Genomic DNA, 20,183 nt, shown 5'->3' on the forward strand with positions numbered 1-20,183 from the left:
AGGCGGGTATCGTTGGAAAGGGGAGATTCTCCCCTTTACAATGAAACCCATTGTGTGGCATTGCTGCCCGCGGAACTGGCGCAGGGCGCGCAATCCGCGGGCAGCAATGTCGCTGGATCAATACAGATCAGTTTGTGACGCAGGGGGAGAGGGCCTGCTTACTAGGTAAGCGGCCCCCTTCCCCCGTGGCCCCAAAGCATGGGGCCACAGCGCCAGAGACCCCTGGGGGCAGATGATCACTGCCCCAGGGATGAAAAGGAAAAAAAAAGGGGGAGGGGGTTTGGGGCCCTGGGGCCCACTAGACCACCAGGGATATGGCAAAGTGGTGTCCTTGGAAAGGGGAGGTTCTCCCCTTTCCAAGGACACCACATATGAGGCATTGCTGGTCACGGATCGGCTCGATCCGTGACCAGCAACCCACTAGACCACCATGGATCTGTTTGTGAGTTGGGGGGGGGGGGGGGAAGGTACCTCACATGTGTGGGTGCACCTTCCGGGGGCGCAAAAGGAAAAGGGTAACCCGCTGGTAACACCAAGCCTTTCGCCACAGCACAATTTGTTCATGTGGGCAACCTACAGATTTGGGCTTAGGGTGTCGAAGCCAGCAAGGAAAACAGGGAACCCCATGCATTTCCCAAAAGAGGACACCCGTGCGAATGCACAGAGGTCTGACTTGCGGAAAGCGGCCCAGAATTTATTACCCAGAACCCCAGACAAAGGGAACATTGTGTTTTTTCCCCACCAAATATCACACCTTGTCGGGGATTGTGGCTAATAAAAACTGGGGCAATTTGCGCCAGGCAGACCTCTGTGGATTCCCACTGTTGTCCTCTTTTGGGAAATACATAGGGTTCCCTGTTTTCCTTGCTGGCTCCGACACCCTAGGCCCAAATCTGTAGGTTGCCCACATGAACAAAATGGGCAGTGGCGAAAGGCTTGGGGTTCCCAGTGGGTTACCCTTTTCCTTTTGCGCACCGGTAGGTGCACCCACACATGTGAGGTACCGTTTTCATCGGGACACGTGTGGGGACGCTGGAAGGTAGGCCATGTGTTGTTGGCGGTGTGTTTCGGTGGGTGAGCCGAGCGAAATATGCGGAAAATGCGTTTTTTTTTTTCCTCCCACATTTCGGACTTTGCAGGGGTGTCTGGCTAATAAATTCTGGGGCGATTTGCGCAAATCATACCTCTGCGGATTCCCACGGGTGTCTTCTTTTCGGAAATGCATGGGGGTCCCTGTTTTTCTTGGTGGCTGCAACACCCCAGCCCTAAATCTGTAGGTTGGCTCCCCAAACCCTTTGGGGGGGATAGCAGTGGTTTAGCCTTATTCCTTACCGCCAAGGTAGGTGCACCCGCACATGTGAGGTACCGTTTTCATCGGGACACCTGTGGGAACGCAGGACGGTACGCCATGTGTTGTTTGGGGGCGTGTTTCGATGGGTGAGCCGAGCGAAATGTGCGGAAAATGTGTTTTTGTTTCCCCACATTTTGGACTTTGCGGGGGTGTCTGGGTAATAAATTCTGGGGCGATGTGCACAAATCATACCTCTGCGGATTCCCACGGGTGTCCTCTTTTCGGAAATGCATGGGGTTCCCCGTTTTCCTTGGTGGCTTGGACACCCGAGGCCCATATCTGTATGTTGTGCCAGTCGGCAGAGCGTCTGAAATTCCGGTCTGAAAACAGACTTGGGGTTACTTGTGTTTTAGGCTTTCGACTTGGCGGCCGGGTAGGTGCACTCACACATGTGAGGTACCGTTTTCATCTGGACACCTGTGGGAACGCGGGACGGTAGGCCATGTGTTGTGTTTGTGTGGTTTTCATAAGGTTTTGACCCATTTGCTGGTGCCCTTTGTCACACAACCCTTTAATTTCCCAAATGTGCCCTACATTTAGTCGCTGCTTTAGGCACCATACACTTTTGTAACCTGCACAAGTCACCTACCCTTGAAAAGGTCTGCCTGTGCCCTTTCAAAGAATGTTTGCTTGCCTTTCCTCACCACATTGGTTTTCCCGATTTACACATGCTAAGTGCGTCTGTTCAGGCCGTGAGCGTAAAACTCCTGTGTACCATGGCTCAGAGTTTGGCTTGTGGTTTTGCTTGTTTTGTAAAACACTACAAAAAATGTGTGCTTTCCTAACTGCAAGAGTCGGGGGGAATGTAGCGGAGCATTGCTTGTCTCAAAAATCATAGAAGCCATTGCCGTACCAAGCCAACCATGTCCAACACAACTTTTTTTTCAGTCATTTTCCCGCTTTTCCACCAATCTATGGCATTTTCCCCTACCTAGTGTTTGCCTGACCTACGCAAATCACCCCTTCCTAAACTTGGAATTTTGTCTACTTTTCAGAAATATATGCCTTTCCGTCCTCCAATTCGGCTTTCCTTCCCTTTTCTCCCATTCCGTCCATGCATGTCCAATTGGCAAAAATGGCCAAAATCGCCTACCTCTCACGAAACAGTTGATAACCACATCAAAATAATTTTTTTCCGTTTCCACTCAACCTGTTCTTGAAAGCCAGGAAATTGGGGAATTCAGCACAGCAAACCATTTGTTCCTAGCGCTTACAAAGAAAAAACCACAGGCTTCTTTGTACATCATTTTTATTGGCATTTTTTGAAAAAACCCCAAATGTTCCGCCTTTTTTGCTTATTTTCTCTCACCCCCTTACAGCAACCTAGGATTCCTGGGTGGCGTTACGACCGTCTATATGTGGGAAAAAAAGGACCCAAATTTGGCCGAGATATCTCCTATAACAAAGTTACAAGCCATTGAATGGCCACATACCGAAATCACCAAAAAAGGCCCTGGCACTGGGGAGAAATACCCATGGCAATTAAAGGGTTAATGTGAAACTAATTTGTTTATATTGACCTTTGACTGACTACTGGATCAAAAAGAGTCTTCCTTTCTTCAACAGTTTTTTTTGTTGTGCTTTTTTGTTCACCCACAAGCATTGTGGTATGACAGTGAAAGGTTGTTATCCTTTGTTGAGGGATTGCTTGTGGTTCAATTCCCTCATACCTCTTGGTGTTGTGCACAGAGAAGTTCCTACTCTTCATAGTGCCGGGATGGCACTACCAGTTCAAGGCCCTCCCCTTCGGCCTGCAGTCTGCCCCCAGGGTGTTCACAAAGTGCTTGGCACCGGTGGCAGACCATCTGTGTCTACGGGTGATACACGCGTACCTGTACCTGGACGACTGGCTCATTCAGGCTAGTTTCGCAAGAGTTGGTCATCGGACACACGTAGATGACAGTCCAGCTGCTGACTGATATGGGATTCTCCATTAATTATCCGATTTCCTGCTTGACTCCATCGCAGAACGTGCTGTTCCTAGGAGCCAGACTCTGTAAAGTGTCCTGCCTAGCGTCGCCCTCCGAGGAGAGGGTAGCAGCCATTCTGGGGAAAGTGCAATGACTGTTGTTGCTGAAGACTGCCACGGTGCGGACCATCAAGTCACTTCTCTGCATGATGTTGTCTTGCATCTACCTATCTGGCTCTGCAGGTTACAGATGCAACCTCGTCAGGAGTTCCTGGATGCTCCCTGGATTCAGGTGTCCGAAAGCTTCGTAAACAAGATTCCGCTCGACAAAGAGTTCCGTTGGGGTGATACGGTGATGGGGCTTTCCTTGGAAGGCTGAGGAGCCCACACCGGACGTCTGCATGCCGGAGGCCTGTGGCAGGCGGAGGAGAAGGATCTTCACAACAATATCCTGGAGCTGCGGGCAGTGTTCTGGGCTCTCAAGTCATTCCTTCCGTTTCTGAAGGGCAAGGTGGTGAGGATCTTCAGACCACACCACTACGATGTTCTACTTCAGGAAGCAGGGGGCACACTATCCCCAGCGCTCTCCAGATGCCGAGGACTTGTGGCACTGGGCTGTCGGACAAGAGATGTTCCTCATCCCCTTCCACCTGGCGGTAGTCAAGAAGACCATAGCAGACTCCCTCAGCAGGTTGTTGCGTTCCTGCCACAGCAGGAACAGGTGGACCGCATCTTCATCAAGTGGGGCAGGCCCCAGATCGATCTGTTTGGGACGGCAGTGAACTCCAAATGCCAGATGTTGGCCATCCGGTTCCACCAAATGAAGAGCATTGGGGTGTGGGGGGTGCGTTCTTCCTGTGGGAAGGCTGTTTCTGTATGCGTTCCTGCTGTTGCCCCTCCTGCTGTGAGTCATCAATACTCTGTACCCATGCAGCATGATACTCATCGCCCAGGCGTGGCCGAGGCAGATTTGGTACCCGGACCTTCTTAGCCTGTCGGCGTTGCCCCCGGTCAAACTGCCAGTGGTCCCGGATCTTATCACCAGAGAAGGAGGCGCAATCCTGCATCACGCCCCAGGATTGCAGAACCTGAGGGCTTGTCTCCTGCAGCTCTAGAGTTTGGAGTATACCAGTTGCCAGCGTACTGCAGGGAGTTCTTTGCCAACGCCAGAGCATTGTTGACTTTGAAGTGCTACGAGCACAAGTGGAAGTGTTTCGCTACATGGTGCCGGTTGCAGAAGATCACCCAGTTGAGGGTCATGGCCCTGCAGATTTTTCCATACTGGTTATCGTTGGCCAAGGCCGGACTGACTCATGCCTCTATCAAGGTGCATCTGGCGGCTATCTCCCGCTGCACCAGGTCTCCAGGACGGTCTTCTTTGGTCTCACCGTCTTGCCAATGACTGTTTCGATCTTTCCCTCCGGTGAAGGCTCCTGCCCCGGCGTGGGAACACAATGTGGAGCTGACTAGGCTCACGGGGGCCGCCTTTGAGCCTATGCATCAGGCCCTTCAAGTTCCTCTCATGTTAAAAAACGGCTTTCCTTGTGGCCATCACCTCTGCCAGGAGGGTGGGTGAGATCCAGGCATACCCTGCAAACCGCGATATCTGACTTTCCACGAGTTGAGTGGTGCTGCGGACGCACCCCTCTTTCAATGAGCCATTGGAGTTACCTCGGTTTTTCCCAAAGGCTTCGTCACCGGCTGAAAGGGCCTTGCACTCACTGGACGTTGCTAGTGTCCTGAAGTTCTATGTGGCACACAGTTTTTCGGAAGACTTCTCTGCTCGTGAACTTTGGTTCTGTGAACCATGGGAAGGCATTGTCCAAGGATTCCATCTCAAGGTGGCTCTCCGGCTGCATCACGTACTGTCATCGGTTGTGGAACAACTGCTGTCAGAGAGCCCACTCCACTAGAGCGATCGCTTTGACAACAGCTTTCCTGTCTGGTGTGCCCCTGCTGGACATCTGCAGGGCTGCTACATGGAGGTCCACACACACCTTCACAAAGTTCTGCTGCGTTGACAGGGATTCCAGAGAGGAGTCCAGAGTTGAGGTGACTCTGAAGAGTATTGCTTCTGTTGAGCCTTGCCACCTCCCATGGTTGTGTAATGTTGTGCTGCTATGCATTCTTTATTCATGAGCATGTGAATCCATGCTAGACCTATGTTGGAGAACAATAGTTACAGGTAAGTAACTTGTTCCATCCCCACCTTTTTAACTCAGATATTTTCTTTTTTCTTTTTTGGCACAGTCGCCACCCCTCAAGCCAAACAGTGTCCATGCCACTATAACGACAATAGGATTGTGGTCGCTTTCCAGCCTCTTCACTATAAAATCCTGCAGATGATGCCAAGATTCAACAATTACCATAATCTAGTCAATCAGACTGGATTTAGGAAAAGAGCCAAAGGTTGTGGCCGCTGGGCAATAACTGGGGAAATCTACCATTGCATGTCCCGAGACCCAAAGCCAAAAACATGCTAGCAGTTGCCTCAGCAGATCTGTATTTCCTTGCTGAGGATGTTGCCACCAGATCCCTCGCACTCCATAGCACATCCTCCTCATCCGTCAGCCCCACCCTACTTTCCAATGGCTCCAGTTAGATATTTAGGTCCCCAAAAATCAAAATTTGTATCATACCAATTTGACTGGATCTACACTGGGGGATTCTTTCCTCCATCAATTGGAGCAAAGAATTGCTAGCAGCTTTATCTGGTCGATTAGTGGTTGCACCCATCGTGACAACGCAATTTGGATTTCCATATATTCAACTGAAACAGTATAATGCATGTGCTTAGACCAAAATAAGTTTGTTAATCCACAGAACCAAGCCCCTGCTTGGTCGCACCACATTTCTTTTTACTTCTGGCATGTGGAAGGTTGTAAAACCCTGAATGTTATAGGTCTCCAGAAACCAAGTCAAGTTTTCTGCAAAGCATTACATCATAACAACCAACCAGTCCATCCAAACTGGGTCATTCATCTGTTTCTGGAGCCCAGCTATGTTCCACGACATCAGGCGTAATGATTCAAGTTGTTCACACAAGTGGGTTTGGGATGCTGTCCTTGTGCTTTCATTGAACAGGTTCACTTAAATAACTAGCTTTACTACACAAGTGTCAATCATATTAGCAAACCTACGGAATTGCATAGCAAATTGCTATCTTATGCCTTAAAATATAAAGTGTATGCATCATGGCTTTCTGAAGCATGACGACTAGTGCTTTATTGGGCTACACAGGAAAGTGTCTTTGTGTGTGGCTGCTTGATTCTATGCTGTGACTTTCAGAGCTTGTATTTTCATGGACGTTTAGGCCGTTGGATGTATTCTCCAACATTGCTGTACTCCCAAACACTGGGGATGACTGCGGGGAACGGAAATTACATAAGACATGTGAAGGGTGTCCAAATGCTGAAGGACCAGTCTGCACAAAGCAAAATGGGACATGAATATACCAGTTTAAAATCGTTATTTATACACCTTCACACTCTGTGTGATTCATAAGGAAACGGTATTCCCATAATTGGAAAATACCAATTACAGCAGAATTCCCAGGTTCAAACACACATTTGCTAGGAGTACCAAATTGGAAGTAGATGAGGGCTTCCTCCCTGCCTGTTATGCATGAGGCTCACACGGTAAGGATCATCAAACCTCTTTATTCATATTTTCCATTTAAGTGCAAACGTCAAAGCAGCCCCAAGCCATCTTCAGTCTCTTCCAACTGCTCTCTTCTCCTTTCTAATCATAACATTCGAATGGATTGTGTCCTCCCACATATTCATCATCTTATATCTCCGTTTCCAGCTTCAGCTGCTTCGGAAATTAGTTTATCTCCGCACAGGGCGCTGTGCGTCGAGACGGTCGACTCGATTTCCCTCGAGGGCTTCTGTCTGTACAAACGTCACCGTTCAGTATATATACCACATGCAGCGCCTGTTGTCTTCAGTTCTGTTTTTCTGCGAAAGCGATTGCTTCGAAAGAATGACGGCGTGCTTCCGTTTGCTTTGAAAACGTATTAAAAAAAATAGCCTCGGAAGACTGGCTTCAAAAAGTGCCTAAAATGCGGCGCAAAAATGTTCTTGACAAGCCGCAAAAGAGATATATCTAGTGCCTGGGCATTGAGCATGTAATCGATCCTGTCCGTGGATGACGGGTAAGGCCTTGAAAGAGCGCAAAGCTAAACTGTTGGTGGGTAGGATTGTCCCCAAATCCCGTCCACACCATTTAAATTTTGGTCATCACACAAGTCGAGAGATTCCTGTCCTCACAAAAAAACGATAAAAAGCAGCCCCAGTTGAGGAGCACACTCCTCGTCATTGGAAAAAGTTGGAGAAGACACAGATGACCACCTTCCTCGGAAAGGAGCATAGTCTGGCTGACTAAATCTTCCTCCGAAGAGGAGTCAGAACTCTTTAGGAAGATGTGCAGTATCTTCGAGGATCAGGCCCCGTCCTCCTCGAACCACAACAAAAGTGGCCATGTTCCGTTCGTTGACGAGCATGAGGCCAAGGCAAAACCCAGCGTGCCCTAGTGCCCAGGTCATAAGCCTAAGTCTACTCGAGTATCTTTGAGTTATCGATGAGATGAGAAATCGTCGAAAAAGCTGTCGAGGGTCATGTCCCTCGAAGCACAAGCCCAAATTCAAGCTGTTGAAACCGATGCATAAAACATAGACACTGATTGTATATTCTCTGTGCCTTTACCACAAAAAAGCCAGGACAAGGTTTTTAAACCTTTATCTAAAAAGAATGTCTTTAGATCCCTAACATTCATATATGAGGGCTATGAAACTTCTGATGATGCCCTTCCATGTGGTCTCCAATTGCATACTCAGTGTTCAAAAAAATATTAACATACCTGAATTGTTCATTTCTGAAGAGACCAGGGTTAGGGAACTGCACGACACCTTACAATCAGCTAGTGGGGTAGACCCCTCCCAGAGCTAGATTTTGGGAATTCCTGGGATCGAGCAGACCAGCTCCTGCCTTTTGAACATGACAACCTGACATATTGGACAAAGGTCCTAAATATGACTCTATATTACCATTCCATGGGCAGTGCAAAAAATGGTTGCAGCAAACTGGGAGGCTCCAGAGTCCTGCCCAACAGTAATACAGGCCATCCAGTAGTGACCCTAGCTACCTATCAATACATCCAACTCCGGAAAGCCTAGTAGTACAAGCAGCTACTTCTGCCTCCAAGTTAGCTGCGTACCGAACCATTCCACCTGATGGGGATGACCAACTCATTGAGTCTTAGGCAAAGAAAGTATTTCCTGCAAGCAGCATGGCTTTAAAGTCTGCTAATTCCACATGTGCCCTTGCAAACTTTATATTCACCCTGGGGACTGATGGCATAGCGATTGCGTCTCAGCATATCCCTGAGGCTGACGAAAGACTGCTTCATGAACCTGGTAAGGGATGGCAAGAATGCCATGTGTGAATTTCTGCAATCCGGTCTGGACACTGCTGCAGGGCCATGGCGGCAAGCACTGTCATACACAGATTTGCCTGGTTGAGTAAGTCAGGATTTGCACCTGATGTACAATCTATACTCCTTCACATGCCCTTTGACGGTTCACATTTATTTGGAAATGAGGCTGATCAAGCCTTGAAAAGCTGCAGACCCCCAAGGCAGCAGCCAAGTCCTTAAATGTTGCAGTCAGGCAGACACAGCCTTTTCACCCCAGTGGATCACCTTGAAGGAGCAGGTCTGTTTGCTACTATGACACAGTTTGAAGATCGAGAGGTCAGGCTTGTCAAAGAGGACAGAGCAGATTCCCTCGTGGTGGACAAGGAAGAGGTGCATAGCCCGCCCAAGCATCAGCATCTTTTCCATCAGCCGCTGCTTCAGCTGCCTTCAAACCACTCTGTCTTGACTCGCGACACCCCAGTGGGAAGCAGACCATCGCAGCATCTGAAAGAATGACAATGTAATACTTCGGATGCATGGGTACTGGAAACAGTAGCCCAGGGTTATTGCCTCCTTTTTATACAAAGACCTTGGGATCATCCACCAGGAAACTATTTGCTAAGTGTTAAGACCGATTCCTGCTGCAGGAAATGTTGACCCTTCTAGAGAAAGGTGCTATAGAACCAGTACGTGTGATAGAGCGGTACCGAGGATGGTATTCTCACTATTTCCTCCCAAGAAGGACGGAGGACTGAGACCTATCTTGGACTTGAGATATTTGAACAAGTTTGTCAGGAAGGACAAGTTCAAGAAGGTCACACTTTCTTAGATCCTTTCGGCCCTCCAGCTCCAGGATTGAATCACTGGACCTTCAGGATGCTTACTTTCATGTGCCAATCCATCATGAGAAGTACCTGAGGTTCGCCGTTAGCGGTTCTCATTATCCGCTCATTATCCATTTCGAGTTCTGCCCTTCGGGCTGACCTCTACCCGAGGGTTTTCACCAAGTTAATGGCAGTGGTGGCAGCAAGTCTCAGGAGAGGGGAGGGGGATTCACATCTACCCCTACCTGGACGATTGGCTGATCAGGGTACGTTCACCCGAACAGGCCTAAAACCATCTCCATTACAAGAAGTCTCACATAGTTTATTGGAGCTTTATTGGATGCGTCCGTTGGGAGTTGGGGGGGGGGGGGGGGGGAAAGCCTTGCCACCCGAGGTGAGGGCTCAAGACATTTTGCAGATGGTCACCAAATTTCAGAGTGCCGGCCTTGACTTTTTGAGGTTGCTTGGCCTCATGGCATTCTGCATTTTTCTGGTGCCAGAGGCTCACCTGAGAATGAGTTCTCTTCAATGGGCTCTCAGAACAGTTGTCCCAATTCTCAGGTAGGATGTCGGACCTTCAGATTCAGAGCAGTCTCTCACAGAAATTTCTGTGGGCTTGCGAGGGCAATATTCTGAAAGGAGAACCTTTTTTGGCAACCATGGCTGGAGATAACTAGTAACAGACGCCTCACTCATGGGGTGAGGAGCCCACACCAACTATATGACTATCGGCGGTCGTTGGTCTCAATCGGTCCAAACTACACATCGACCTTTTAGAGCTGAGGGCAATCAGACTGGCACTGAAAGCCCTTCTGCCCTATGTACAGGGAAAGAATGTCCTAATAATTACGGACAACACATTGGCCATGTACTATCTCAACAAGAGAGGAGGCGTAGGGATCACTATCACTGTGCAAAGAAGCAATGCAGCTCTGGTTCTGGGCAATTCAATACAGAGTTACTCTATCGGCAGCTCTCCTAGCCGGAGAGAACAGGGCGGCGGGCGCTGTGAGCAGTGGGTACTAGCTCAGGAAGTCCTTCATGAGATCTTCACCCTTTGGGCAACCCCTCAATTGTATCTGTTCGCAACCAGTGTTTACCGGAAGTGTAAACTGTTTTTCTCCCAGAGAATTTCCTCCAAGAGGAGCTTTCGGGGATGCGTTTGTAGTGGACTGGGAGTTTCACTACTGTTCCCGTCATTCCTCGCGGGATGAGGAGGTTAATGAAGTTTGGGAAATCCATGATCCTAATTGCCCCAGATTGGGCCAGGAGGACGGGGTACCTGGACCTTCTGGACATGTCCATCTGCCCTCCAATATGTCTTTCACAAAGAGAGGACCTATTCTCGCCAGAGGAGGGTCAAATTCTCCATCCAGAGGTCAAGACATTCGGCCTTCACACATGGTTTGAGAGGTTGAGGTACAAGGATTGGGACCGCCTGGATGACTTAATGAAGATTTCGCTTTCGGCCTGAAGGCCATCAACAAAATCCTTATACTGCTGCTGTTGGAACAAGTTCTGCAGTGGCCTAGGGAAAAGGATGTGGACCCTTTTCAATGCGACACACCTACAGTGCTACCTTTTCTACTTCATTTGGCAAATCTGGGGCTCCAGGGTTATCTAGCAGCGCTTTCTGTTTTCAAGCGCACCTTGGAAGAGGCATCCTATTTCGGAATACAATTTAATAATTCAATTTCTTACAGGACTCGCAAATGTGTTTCCTCTTACACCATTCCAAATACCAACTTGGGACCTTAACTTGGTTTTAAAGTTTTTGGCGTATGCTCCCTTAAAGGCGGCTAACTTGCAAAACCATTTTGTTATTAGCGATAACGTCTGCCTGCAGGGTGAGAGTTGCAGGCATTATGCTGTAAGCCTCTGTTTACCACTTTTTACAAGGATAAGGTTATCCCTACGGTCAAACCCTCTTTCTAACTAATATTTTGTCTGATTACCATTTAACATAGAAAATTGTGCTTCCGTCCTTCTATCCTTGGCCTCTTTCTAGCAAGGAAGAGGAAAGATTCCATAGTCCCAATCCGAGGAGAGCTCGAAGCTTTTATATTTCAAGGATGACAAAGTTGCACCAACACAACCAACTTTTCATTGGATACACAGGACGCAAACTAGGTCAGTCACCAAACGGACCCAATCCAGATGGATCATCCTTGCAATTTCGGAGTGCTACAGGTTAGCTGGGAAAGTCCATTAGGGGCATGGTAACTTCCTTTCCCCTTCAGAGGGGAGTTCCGATAAAGGACATCTGTGAGGCAGCTACCTGGTCCACCTTCCACATATTCATAAACATTGTTTAGATCCTTCTAACAATGAAGGAAGATTTGGGAAGGCAGTTCTATGCTCCATTCTGGACAAACTCTCAATTCTTACTCCCTCCTCCAAAAGAACATTACTGCTTTGGGAGTCTATTATAAGATGAGGAATATGTAGGAGGACACAATCCATTCAGAGAACAAGTTAATTACCCCTGGTAACGTTCTTTCGACTGGATGTTCCTCCCACGTATTCCTCATTGCCCTCCCAACCTACCCTACTGTAGAATTCCTGAGCTTTAGACCCTGCACTCTTTTGTTCTTATAATTTGAAGGTACATATCCAGGATGGTAATTCTGCATATGAGTGGTGAAAAAACAGAACTTAGCCAACGGGCGCTGCCCGTGGTGTATATGTACTGGACGGTGACGTCAGCCAAGATGGAAGCCCTCGAGGGACATCGAGACAACCGTCTTGACGCACAGCGCCCCTTTGCCGCGAGAATTTGTTTTTCGAAGCAGCTGAAGCTGCAAACGAAGATATCATAAGATGAGGAATATGTGGGAGGAACATCCAGTCGAAAGAACGTTACCCGTGGTAAGTAACTTCTCCTGTGCTTGGGCTACTAAAACTCTAGAACTACCAACACATTCTAACTATATACATACCAAGATTGAAAATCATGAACATTTGTTACACTTGTAATCCGATATAAACGTGTAATAGCTTCCACTGCAATTTTCACATCACATATAACGCCTGTGTCTGCAACGTGTGCCAAGAACCCCTGGGCTGGGGCGCTAGTGGGAATAAAAAGAGAACCTGGCAGGATTCCAGATTGGAACCAGTCTTGGAAAAAACAAAGCTTCTGTAGTTACTTTGTGTGACTCTGTGACGATGACACCAGGGAAAAATCTGATTGTTGTTCAGGGTGCAAAATGTACACTTGCCACTAGCCATTATTGACTATTGGTTAGTAAGAAATGGTGGGCTGTCTGTATGTATAACATTGAGATGGCAAGTGACTTTTTAGAGCTGGCTAGTAACTTGCAACTTTAAACTTTGCACCCTGTGCACCTTCTTTTGGGAGGGGTTGAATTGGAGGTGGCAACTTGAATATACTTCGGGAAATTTGTGTTAATTGTAGCGTTCACCAGAATTGGAAGAGGTAAGCTCTCATGGATGGCAGCACAGTTGGCAGTTGGAACATTTTAAAAAGGCCATAAGCAGTTGTACAATTTAAGGGATTTGGCAGGTTATTATTGCTTGACTGTGTTCTGAAGGGAAAGTCCCAAAACACGTCAGGAATTCTATGTCTTGCTTGGCAGATCTGGAAAAAAATAGATCAACCATTCATACCTAGTAGGAATCTAAGTGGGCATTGCTAACACTTGACCAGATACAGAGGGGGGAAGCTCTCAACTGTTCTGATTCATATTGCAAACCCAAGAGGGTAGTTCAGACCCGTGCTTGAAGTCTGAGGTGGCATAGCTGAAGCACGTTATTGACGAGACGGCGTGTTGCAGGAAAACTGAGTGGGTTTTACTTATGATATCAAAAAGCCAAAACCTTAGGTGAACCAAAACATGAGGAGTATCCTCTTATGATGTAGTATCATGAGCTTTGTGGGCACTTAATGAGAGTAGTGCAATTCTAGTTCGCTCAAACTGGGGCAGCATGGGATGTGGAAAAGGATAGTAATGTCTCCTTAAGTATCATGTCTTGGGCATTGTCCTTTCTACCTGCCTTCACCTGTCACCTTGGGTTTTTCTCTTCTTGCTACAGATCCCAAGCGGGAGGTGGAGGAAGATGTCTCGGCTCTCCTAATCCATGAGGCCTCGTTCATGAAAGGGTCACGGGTTGGACGGGGACGGCGTAACGGCTCCCGCAATGCCACCCTGCCCCGGCATTGTGACGCTCGAAATCCACGTAGCTCACGTTCCAAGACTGGCTCATTGCAGCTCATCTGCAAATCTGAACCGGAAGTAGAGCCTCTTGAATACGGTGGGTGCAGTGTGAGAGTTAATGAGAGCTTCTAGTTGTGGTTTTTTCCCACCCATGTTGCTGCTTTTATCCCTTTTTAAGTTTGTAGAGGTGTTCACCATTGCATAAATTGCATTTTTTTAACTTTGATATGGTATTTATAACGCACCTGTACACAAGTGTTTCGAGTCACGACGACACAAGTACGGGGAAACAAAGGGAGGACAAAGCAATGATCTTACTAGGCCTTGTCATTCAGATCATGCAAGAGCAGGGAAGGTGGGTGGTGTAGGTGGTGTTGGTGCAGCATGGAGAAAAAAAGCGTGCAGCCAAGAGGTGGCAAGTGCGGGTACTCATGTAGCCAACGGAATAAGTGCAAGAGTGGGGACTGTAAGGTTACAGATACAGACCACAAGTGCAGGGAATCCAAAAGGCAGTGCAGGATTGCAGCTGGACAGGCAGGGACCTGGGCCCAAGTTCAGAGGGTGAACAGGTGACCAGGTCATGGATCAGGCAGGTGATCAGAAAGGTAGAGGAAGAGAGAAGGCAGAAGCAAAGTGAATGAACAGCATTACGGATTGAGGACAGTAGAATATGTGCTATGCTAACGAAATTGGTTGCTTTTTTGTTTGGTTTCTTCCTTTATTATTCCTTCCTCTCCTTTTCCTTAATGGTTTTCCCCCTCCCTTTTTTCTCCTTTCTGTTCTGTTGTATTCGCTGTTCAAGATTATTGTCCTGTCGAACTATGAAGTATGAGCTTACAACTTGATGTATACACTTCGTCTACTCACTGTATTTGAAAAATGGCAATAAACAAATAAAATAAATCAGTGTTGGTTTCTTGAGTAACCTTGATCATAATGTCTTCTTTGTGGGCACGACAAACATGCTTTTCACAATTACAAATGATGCCTGTCCTCCAATGAAACTTCTGTGTTCATACAACATGTCACAGAACCAAGGGACAACACTCCACCCATGCCTTCTGGCACGCACAATTTAGCAGCTTGGTCATCTAAACCTAAACCAAAGAAGTATGGACATCCTAAAGGAAACAAACAACCCTAATACAAGACACTGCTATTTTAACAGATGAAAACTTTTTTCTTATGGTGTAAAGCACCTTCACATTTAGTACACCATCTACTATATCTTTTAGACTTGGTATTCAAATCCCTACAAGAAGACCTGACTGCTCTCTCAGCCTACACCACATCACAACGTAAAGTTTCATGGTGGAAGGTACTTGTGGATAAAGCATTCATGAAGGGTGTTAAAAAATTATACCCACCAGTTTCAAATCCAATTCATGGCTGGGACTTGAATATTGCGCTTACAAGGCTCATGTGAGGGGTGGGGGGGGGGGGGCGTGGAGAGGGGTGGCGGCCTTCGAGAAATTGTATAAAGCCAGTCTTAAACATATAACGTATTCTTTCCCTGTCTCTAACACATCTATAAGAAGAGTTGGTGAATGACGAGCACTTTCAGTGAAAGATCCTTTTGCCATTATTCACAAGAACAAGGTGGTACTATGCGCACATCCTTGCTTTTCTCCCAAATTCATCTGAAAGTTCCATGTAAATCAATCCATAGAACTTCCTGCTTTCTTCCAAGACTCCAATAATGCATCGGAGAAACGCGTACGTATGCTAGATGTCAGAAGAGCCTTCATATATTGACTTTAAAAGACGAAACTGATCAAAAAACAAGGTGCAAAATTTCATGTTGAAAGTTACTAACCACACACAAAGGTCACTTGCCCCATCTGTGAATGAAGGGCAGTGCACTATGCGCCCAAACGTGCACCGCGCTTTAACAAGAATGTACTTGCATACCCAATCTCGCACAATCTATTACTTGTATGCAGTTTAAATCACAATCTACTAATAAATAGAACAATTTGTCTATGGTTAAATAAAGAAAATATTGTCTATCCATTTTTATCTAATATGCAAGAAATGCATTTTTATGGGAGTGCTGGTATTAAGTCTGCTTGCTAGGGCTGTAGCAACGCAATTTTGTACAAAGCAGAAGAATTGGAATTTGAAGCCAGGAAGAGAAATGTATAACAATTTTAGCTTCATTGCCTCACTAAAGTCTTTTGGTCCTGGTCAAGTCACCACCTTCCTTTTGGTGCCTCAGTCTCTATATGTAACAAAATAGAGAGAGCCTAAAACTGTCACCACTACATAGTATATAAAATAGTTACAGCGTTCCCAGTGTATTTTTATTGTTTAAAGCGAGGACCTAGCTCGAGAGCATTGGCGCGCACTATAGACCGCTCATTTGGGCTGCCACCTTTTAACAGTAGCACAGTACTGTGAATTCTGTGCCCAGTTTAAGCTGCTTTTATTGCACACTGATGAACCAGGGAATCAGTGTGTCAAATGTCAACTTTGCCATGTGATCCTGGGCAAATCACTATCTCGATGTGCCTGATTTTAGTTGGGTGCTACAAGATGGATCATCTTCTTTTAGCTTTCAGTTTTCAGCTAGGTACCCAAAGCCCACGCAACTATCTTTGCCATCCCACTGCTCGGACACTTAATCAACAATTTCGTATTGTCCTTGTATACTAAGGGAGGCAACTTTGATTGAAAGATGCACAATATCGAGATATAACTGTTAAACATTTTCAGCTTTAATAATGGGTTTTCACTACTTTGTTCATGCTGGAGATACACAACCAAAAAGTAATGTTCTGGGATTCCAAGATGTCTGCCGACACCAGGTTGACGTGTCGGCAGCTGCTCCTGAAGCCCGATCCATGTCAACTGCTTTCCTACCACACCAGAGCCGTGAGGAGCACCAATCAGGAGCAATAAAAGCCAGTTGAAGCACTGGAAACACCTGAGAGGGTGCGCCAGGACCGCAGGAGCATATTTTCGGCAGCTGTGACGGCGTGGGCTATAACTGCTGATTCCCGCTGCCGCTCCCACTGAGGGGAGAAAGGAAAGAACCAAGTGCATGATTTGAATCCCAGCCGCGGAAACCCTGTGGAGGGTGAACTGTGGAGCAGTGACGGAACCCCATGCAATGGGGTGGAGGAGTGCCTCACCAGTCACAAGAGCTGCAGGCAACAGGTGGGAAGGGTGCCGGAAGAGGCATCCAGCATGGGCACGGGCCGGGCCGGCTCGGGCTCCTACTGTAGGAAGCGGCAACAGCAAAGCCATCAGACAGCCTCCTGGAGGTGTGGAGCATGAAGCGGGGCTGTCACCGGCAGGCTGTCAGACACCATCCAGAGGAGAGGTTGAGCCCACCCGGACACAACCAGGCAGAGGACGTTGACTGCACCCATCCGCGTGCCGGACCAGCAGGATTGGAGGTTATAAGAGCCTTGGCAATGAGTACACCTCACGCAGCCGGGAAACAGACGGTAGCGAGAACTAACATTGGAGGTACTGACATGGAGAGTCCCCCCTACATTGGAGCGCTGAGAGGGAGGAGGCCTTCCACCCGGTACTAGAGCAGCAGAAGAAGGGCAAGCCTTCTTGCAGGTGGGACAAGGAGGTACTGACCTCAGCTGGCCTAGGTAGTGCGGAGCGGATGGCTTGGTGAGAGGGGGGCTGGAGGCCTGAATCAGGAAGCAGTTGGAGGGGATAGGGGGGAGATTGGGCAGTGCGGCCGCAGACCACCAAAGGCCCCCCTTGAGGTGCACCACCCCCCGGAAAAGCAGCACATAACTGAGAATCGGTGGTACGCAGAGACCCAGGCTGGACACCAGTGAAGTTGAGGAGACCCCCAGGGAGGAGGAGCTCTAGCACGCCATGACCAATGGACCCCTGGTGCTGCCAGGCAGAGGACCCGGGTCGAGAAGGAGAGTTGGAGGCAGGGAAAGGCCCCTGGAATCGATTGACAGAACGCCCACCAAAGGTCCCAGTAGCCCAGAGGACTGATGCACCTGTAGGGCACTTCAAACAGACTTGTAACCAGCAGAGCAGCAAGAGGGTAGTGGATTGAACCGCACAGAGGAGTGAGAGGAACCACCCACGACAGACTCGGGAAGCAGAGGAAAGAACAGGGCTAGCAGCAACAGAAGGGAGGGCACATAGCTGCCAGAACAGCAAACCCCCAAGGACCCTACCTGAAATGCCACTTGAGGACTGCGCCGGGGGAACGCAGCAGATGTCCAAGGCGAAGCCCACGAAGCGGGCACCAGCGGTGGGGGGGTTGGTATCTCCTGAGGCGAGAGGCCCCTTGCAAGCAGTCTGGGTTAAGACAGAGCAAAAGGACCTGACTGTGCCGGCAGGAGCAGAATCGTTCTCACGACTGGATCTCCATGTTGACCTAATGAACCTCCAAACCTCACTCACTAAGACCTTCCAAGAACAATTCCAATTGATGGGGCCGGACCTTAACACAGCCCTGACCGAAATTAGGCGGGAGTAGGCCGGTTGGGGGAAAAGGATGGACCTTCTCGAAAGGGGCCTCCAGGAGGTGGGTAAGGACACAGCAGCGCAAGGCGAAGCACTACAACGCCTCAATGTGGCTACGCAAAACGAGTTGCAGGTGGAAGATATGGAGAACAGGTCGAGGAGGATTAACATGCGGATAACAAATCCGCTGGGGATGATTAAGTATCTGAGAGGGGAGGCCGGGAAGAGTTTTGCGGTCATCCTGGGAAGTGCGAGCCTGGAGATCATCGAACTGAACAGGATTCATAGAACAGGAAGATCGCCAAGGGGCACCCCTGTGAGATTGAGGGACATTTTGGCAGATGGGGCCCAGTGGTGAGGGTGCTAGCCCGCAGGGGCATTGGATATAAATGGACATTTCCCCTTCGGGCTGATATTAGAGTGGGAGGGAGTACAAAAACGCATGACCCAGGAGTGGATTGACCTCCTGCAACTAGAGGACTCTGAGCGACCAAGGCGACCCTCCCGCCTACCAGGAGACTCGTACGAGGCCCAGTATAAACACCAACGTTAAAGAGTACACTGTGATTTCTCAAATGAATGTGTTTCAGAAGAAGCCCTTCAAATTGGGGTAATCTATTTTTGTTCCTTGGTCTTCTGGGTTATAGATCCCAGGTCTAGTCATTAGTGTACATTCCAATTGGTATTTGGTGCCCCTTGTAATTTGGAGCACTCTGGGTATGTTGTGTAGTAAAGGAAGTGGGGCAGTGTAAAAATAAATGGTTAATGAAAAATCATAATGATATATGCGAGTAAATAGTATAGCATCTAGAAATTACCCCAAAATTCCATGCAGAAAAGGTCAAATCTAATTGTAATAATAGTTTTTGAAATATTTTAAGAGCAACAATTTTTTGACCTTCACAAACAATAGTGACACTTAATCCACAAATGATCAATTACACATGGTGACATAGAAAAATTGCTTCTGGGTATGCATAAATGGATCAAACGATTGCCCTTGAATTACTATATGACAGTACATGAGATGCATAATAAACTTGTGCAAATAAATGAACCAAACAAAGAAGTAAAAAAATTGACAAAAGAAAAGACTGTTTTCTTGTTTCAGTCTGTTCCCTTATGTGGGGAAAAATCTTTCGTGCTCTTACTTTAAACTGAAGCAGTTTTTTTCAGCCATGTGTACTTCTCTTCTGGCCTCCAATCTGAAGTGATAAATTATACAAGTATTGGAAACCTATGGCCTTATTGTGTGCCACAGGTTGTTGATTGGGAATCCTCTAGGGTTAATAGGAGAGATAGAGACCTATGCTCTGCCTTTATTGTGGCAGAAGAAATTATCTGGGTTATTCATCAACCTGTGTTGGTGAAACAAGGGTTGTCGGGGTCTTTCGTTAGCCAACGTGAAAAAAAAGAGGGAACATGTCTGATTTAGTGACTGGGAGCTAGTGGTATCACGTTTCGGCGGTCTTTGGTTACTTAGTGCTGCCTTCATCGGGGCTCTGTGTTGAAGACCCAGTAAAAAAACATAGACAGTGTATAAGTGGAAGTATTGTGCCTGGAAACCCTAAGTACTCAAAACCATTCTAAAATAACCTCTGGCTGCCGGTGGTTGACTTACCCGCCAGTGCTCTAAACCATTCCTTGGCCCCGGGCGAACAGTGGAGGGACACTGCAGCTGTTTGGTCGCATCAGCAGGAAATGTTTGTGTCCTGCCTTGTTTTTCATACGAAAAAATGTCTTTCTGTTGTGAGGTATGTAGTTCAAGTCGTCATTGTCCCTTCTTGCATATTCCTGTGATCCTGTGTAGTGATATTGATATTTAATTATTTTCGCGCTCGTACAGAAGTGTTTCGGAGCACGACAAGGCAAGGGAGGGGAACAGGGGAGAACAAAACGGCGATCTTACTAGGCCCAGTTACATTGAGAACGCGCAAGTGCATGGGAGAGGGGGAGGGGAAAGTGCATGGAAGGGGGGGAGAAGTGGAAAGTGCAGAGGAGAGACAGATAAATAATTAATAAAGGCAACAAACTGTGGTAGTGCAGCCAGCAAT

At 47.7% G+C, this 20,183-nt stretch overlaps 1 protein-coding gene across 4 annotated transcripts in view; it reads left to right on the forward strand.

Annotated features, from left to right (window-relative positions):
• The window catches only part of ZFP91 (ZFP91 zinc finger protein, atypical E3 ubiquitin ligase), a 654,237-nt gene that overhangs the window by 186,727 nt on the left and 447,327 nt on the right, over positions 1–20,183 (forward strand). For all 4 annotated transcript variants that reach the window (XM_069628854.1, XM_069628855.1, XM_069628856.1 and 1 more), the window contains one exon: positions 13,556–13,774. In XM_069628854.1, the coding sequence (XP_069484955.1) occupies positions 13,556–13,774 (219 nt within the window). The remainder of the gene's footprint in view (positions 1–13,555; positions 13,775–20,183) is intronic.

This window comes from Ambystoma mexicanum, chromosome 12 (assembly GCF_040938575.1).
Source record: "Ambystoma mexicanum isolate Mex_15411 chromosome 12, UKY_AmexF1_1, whole genome shotgun sequence".
NCBI classification, from domain to species: Eukaryota; Metazoa; Chordata; class Amphibia; order Caudata; family Ambystomatidae; genus Ambystoma; species Ambystoma mexicanum.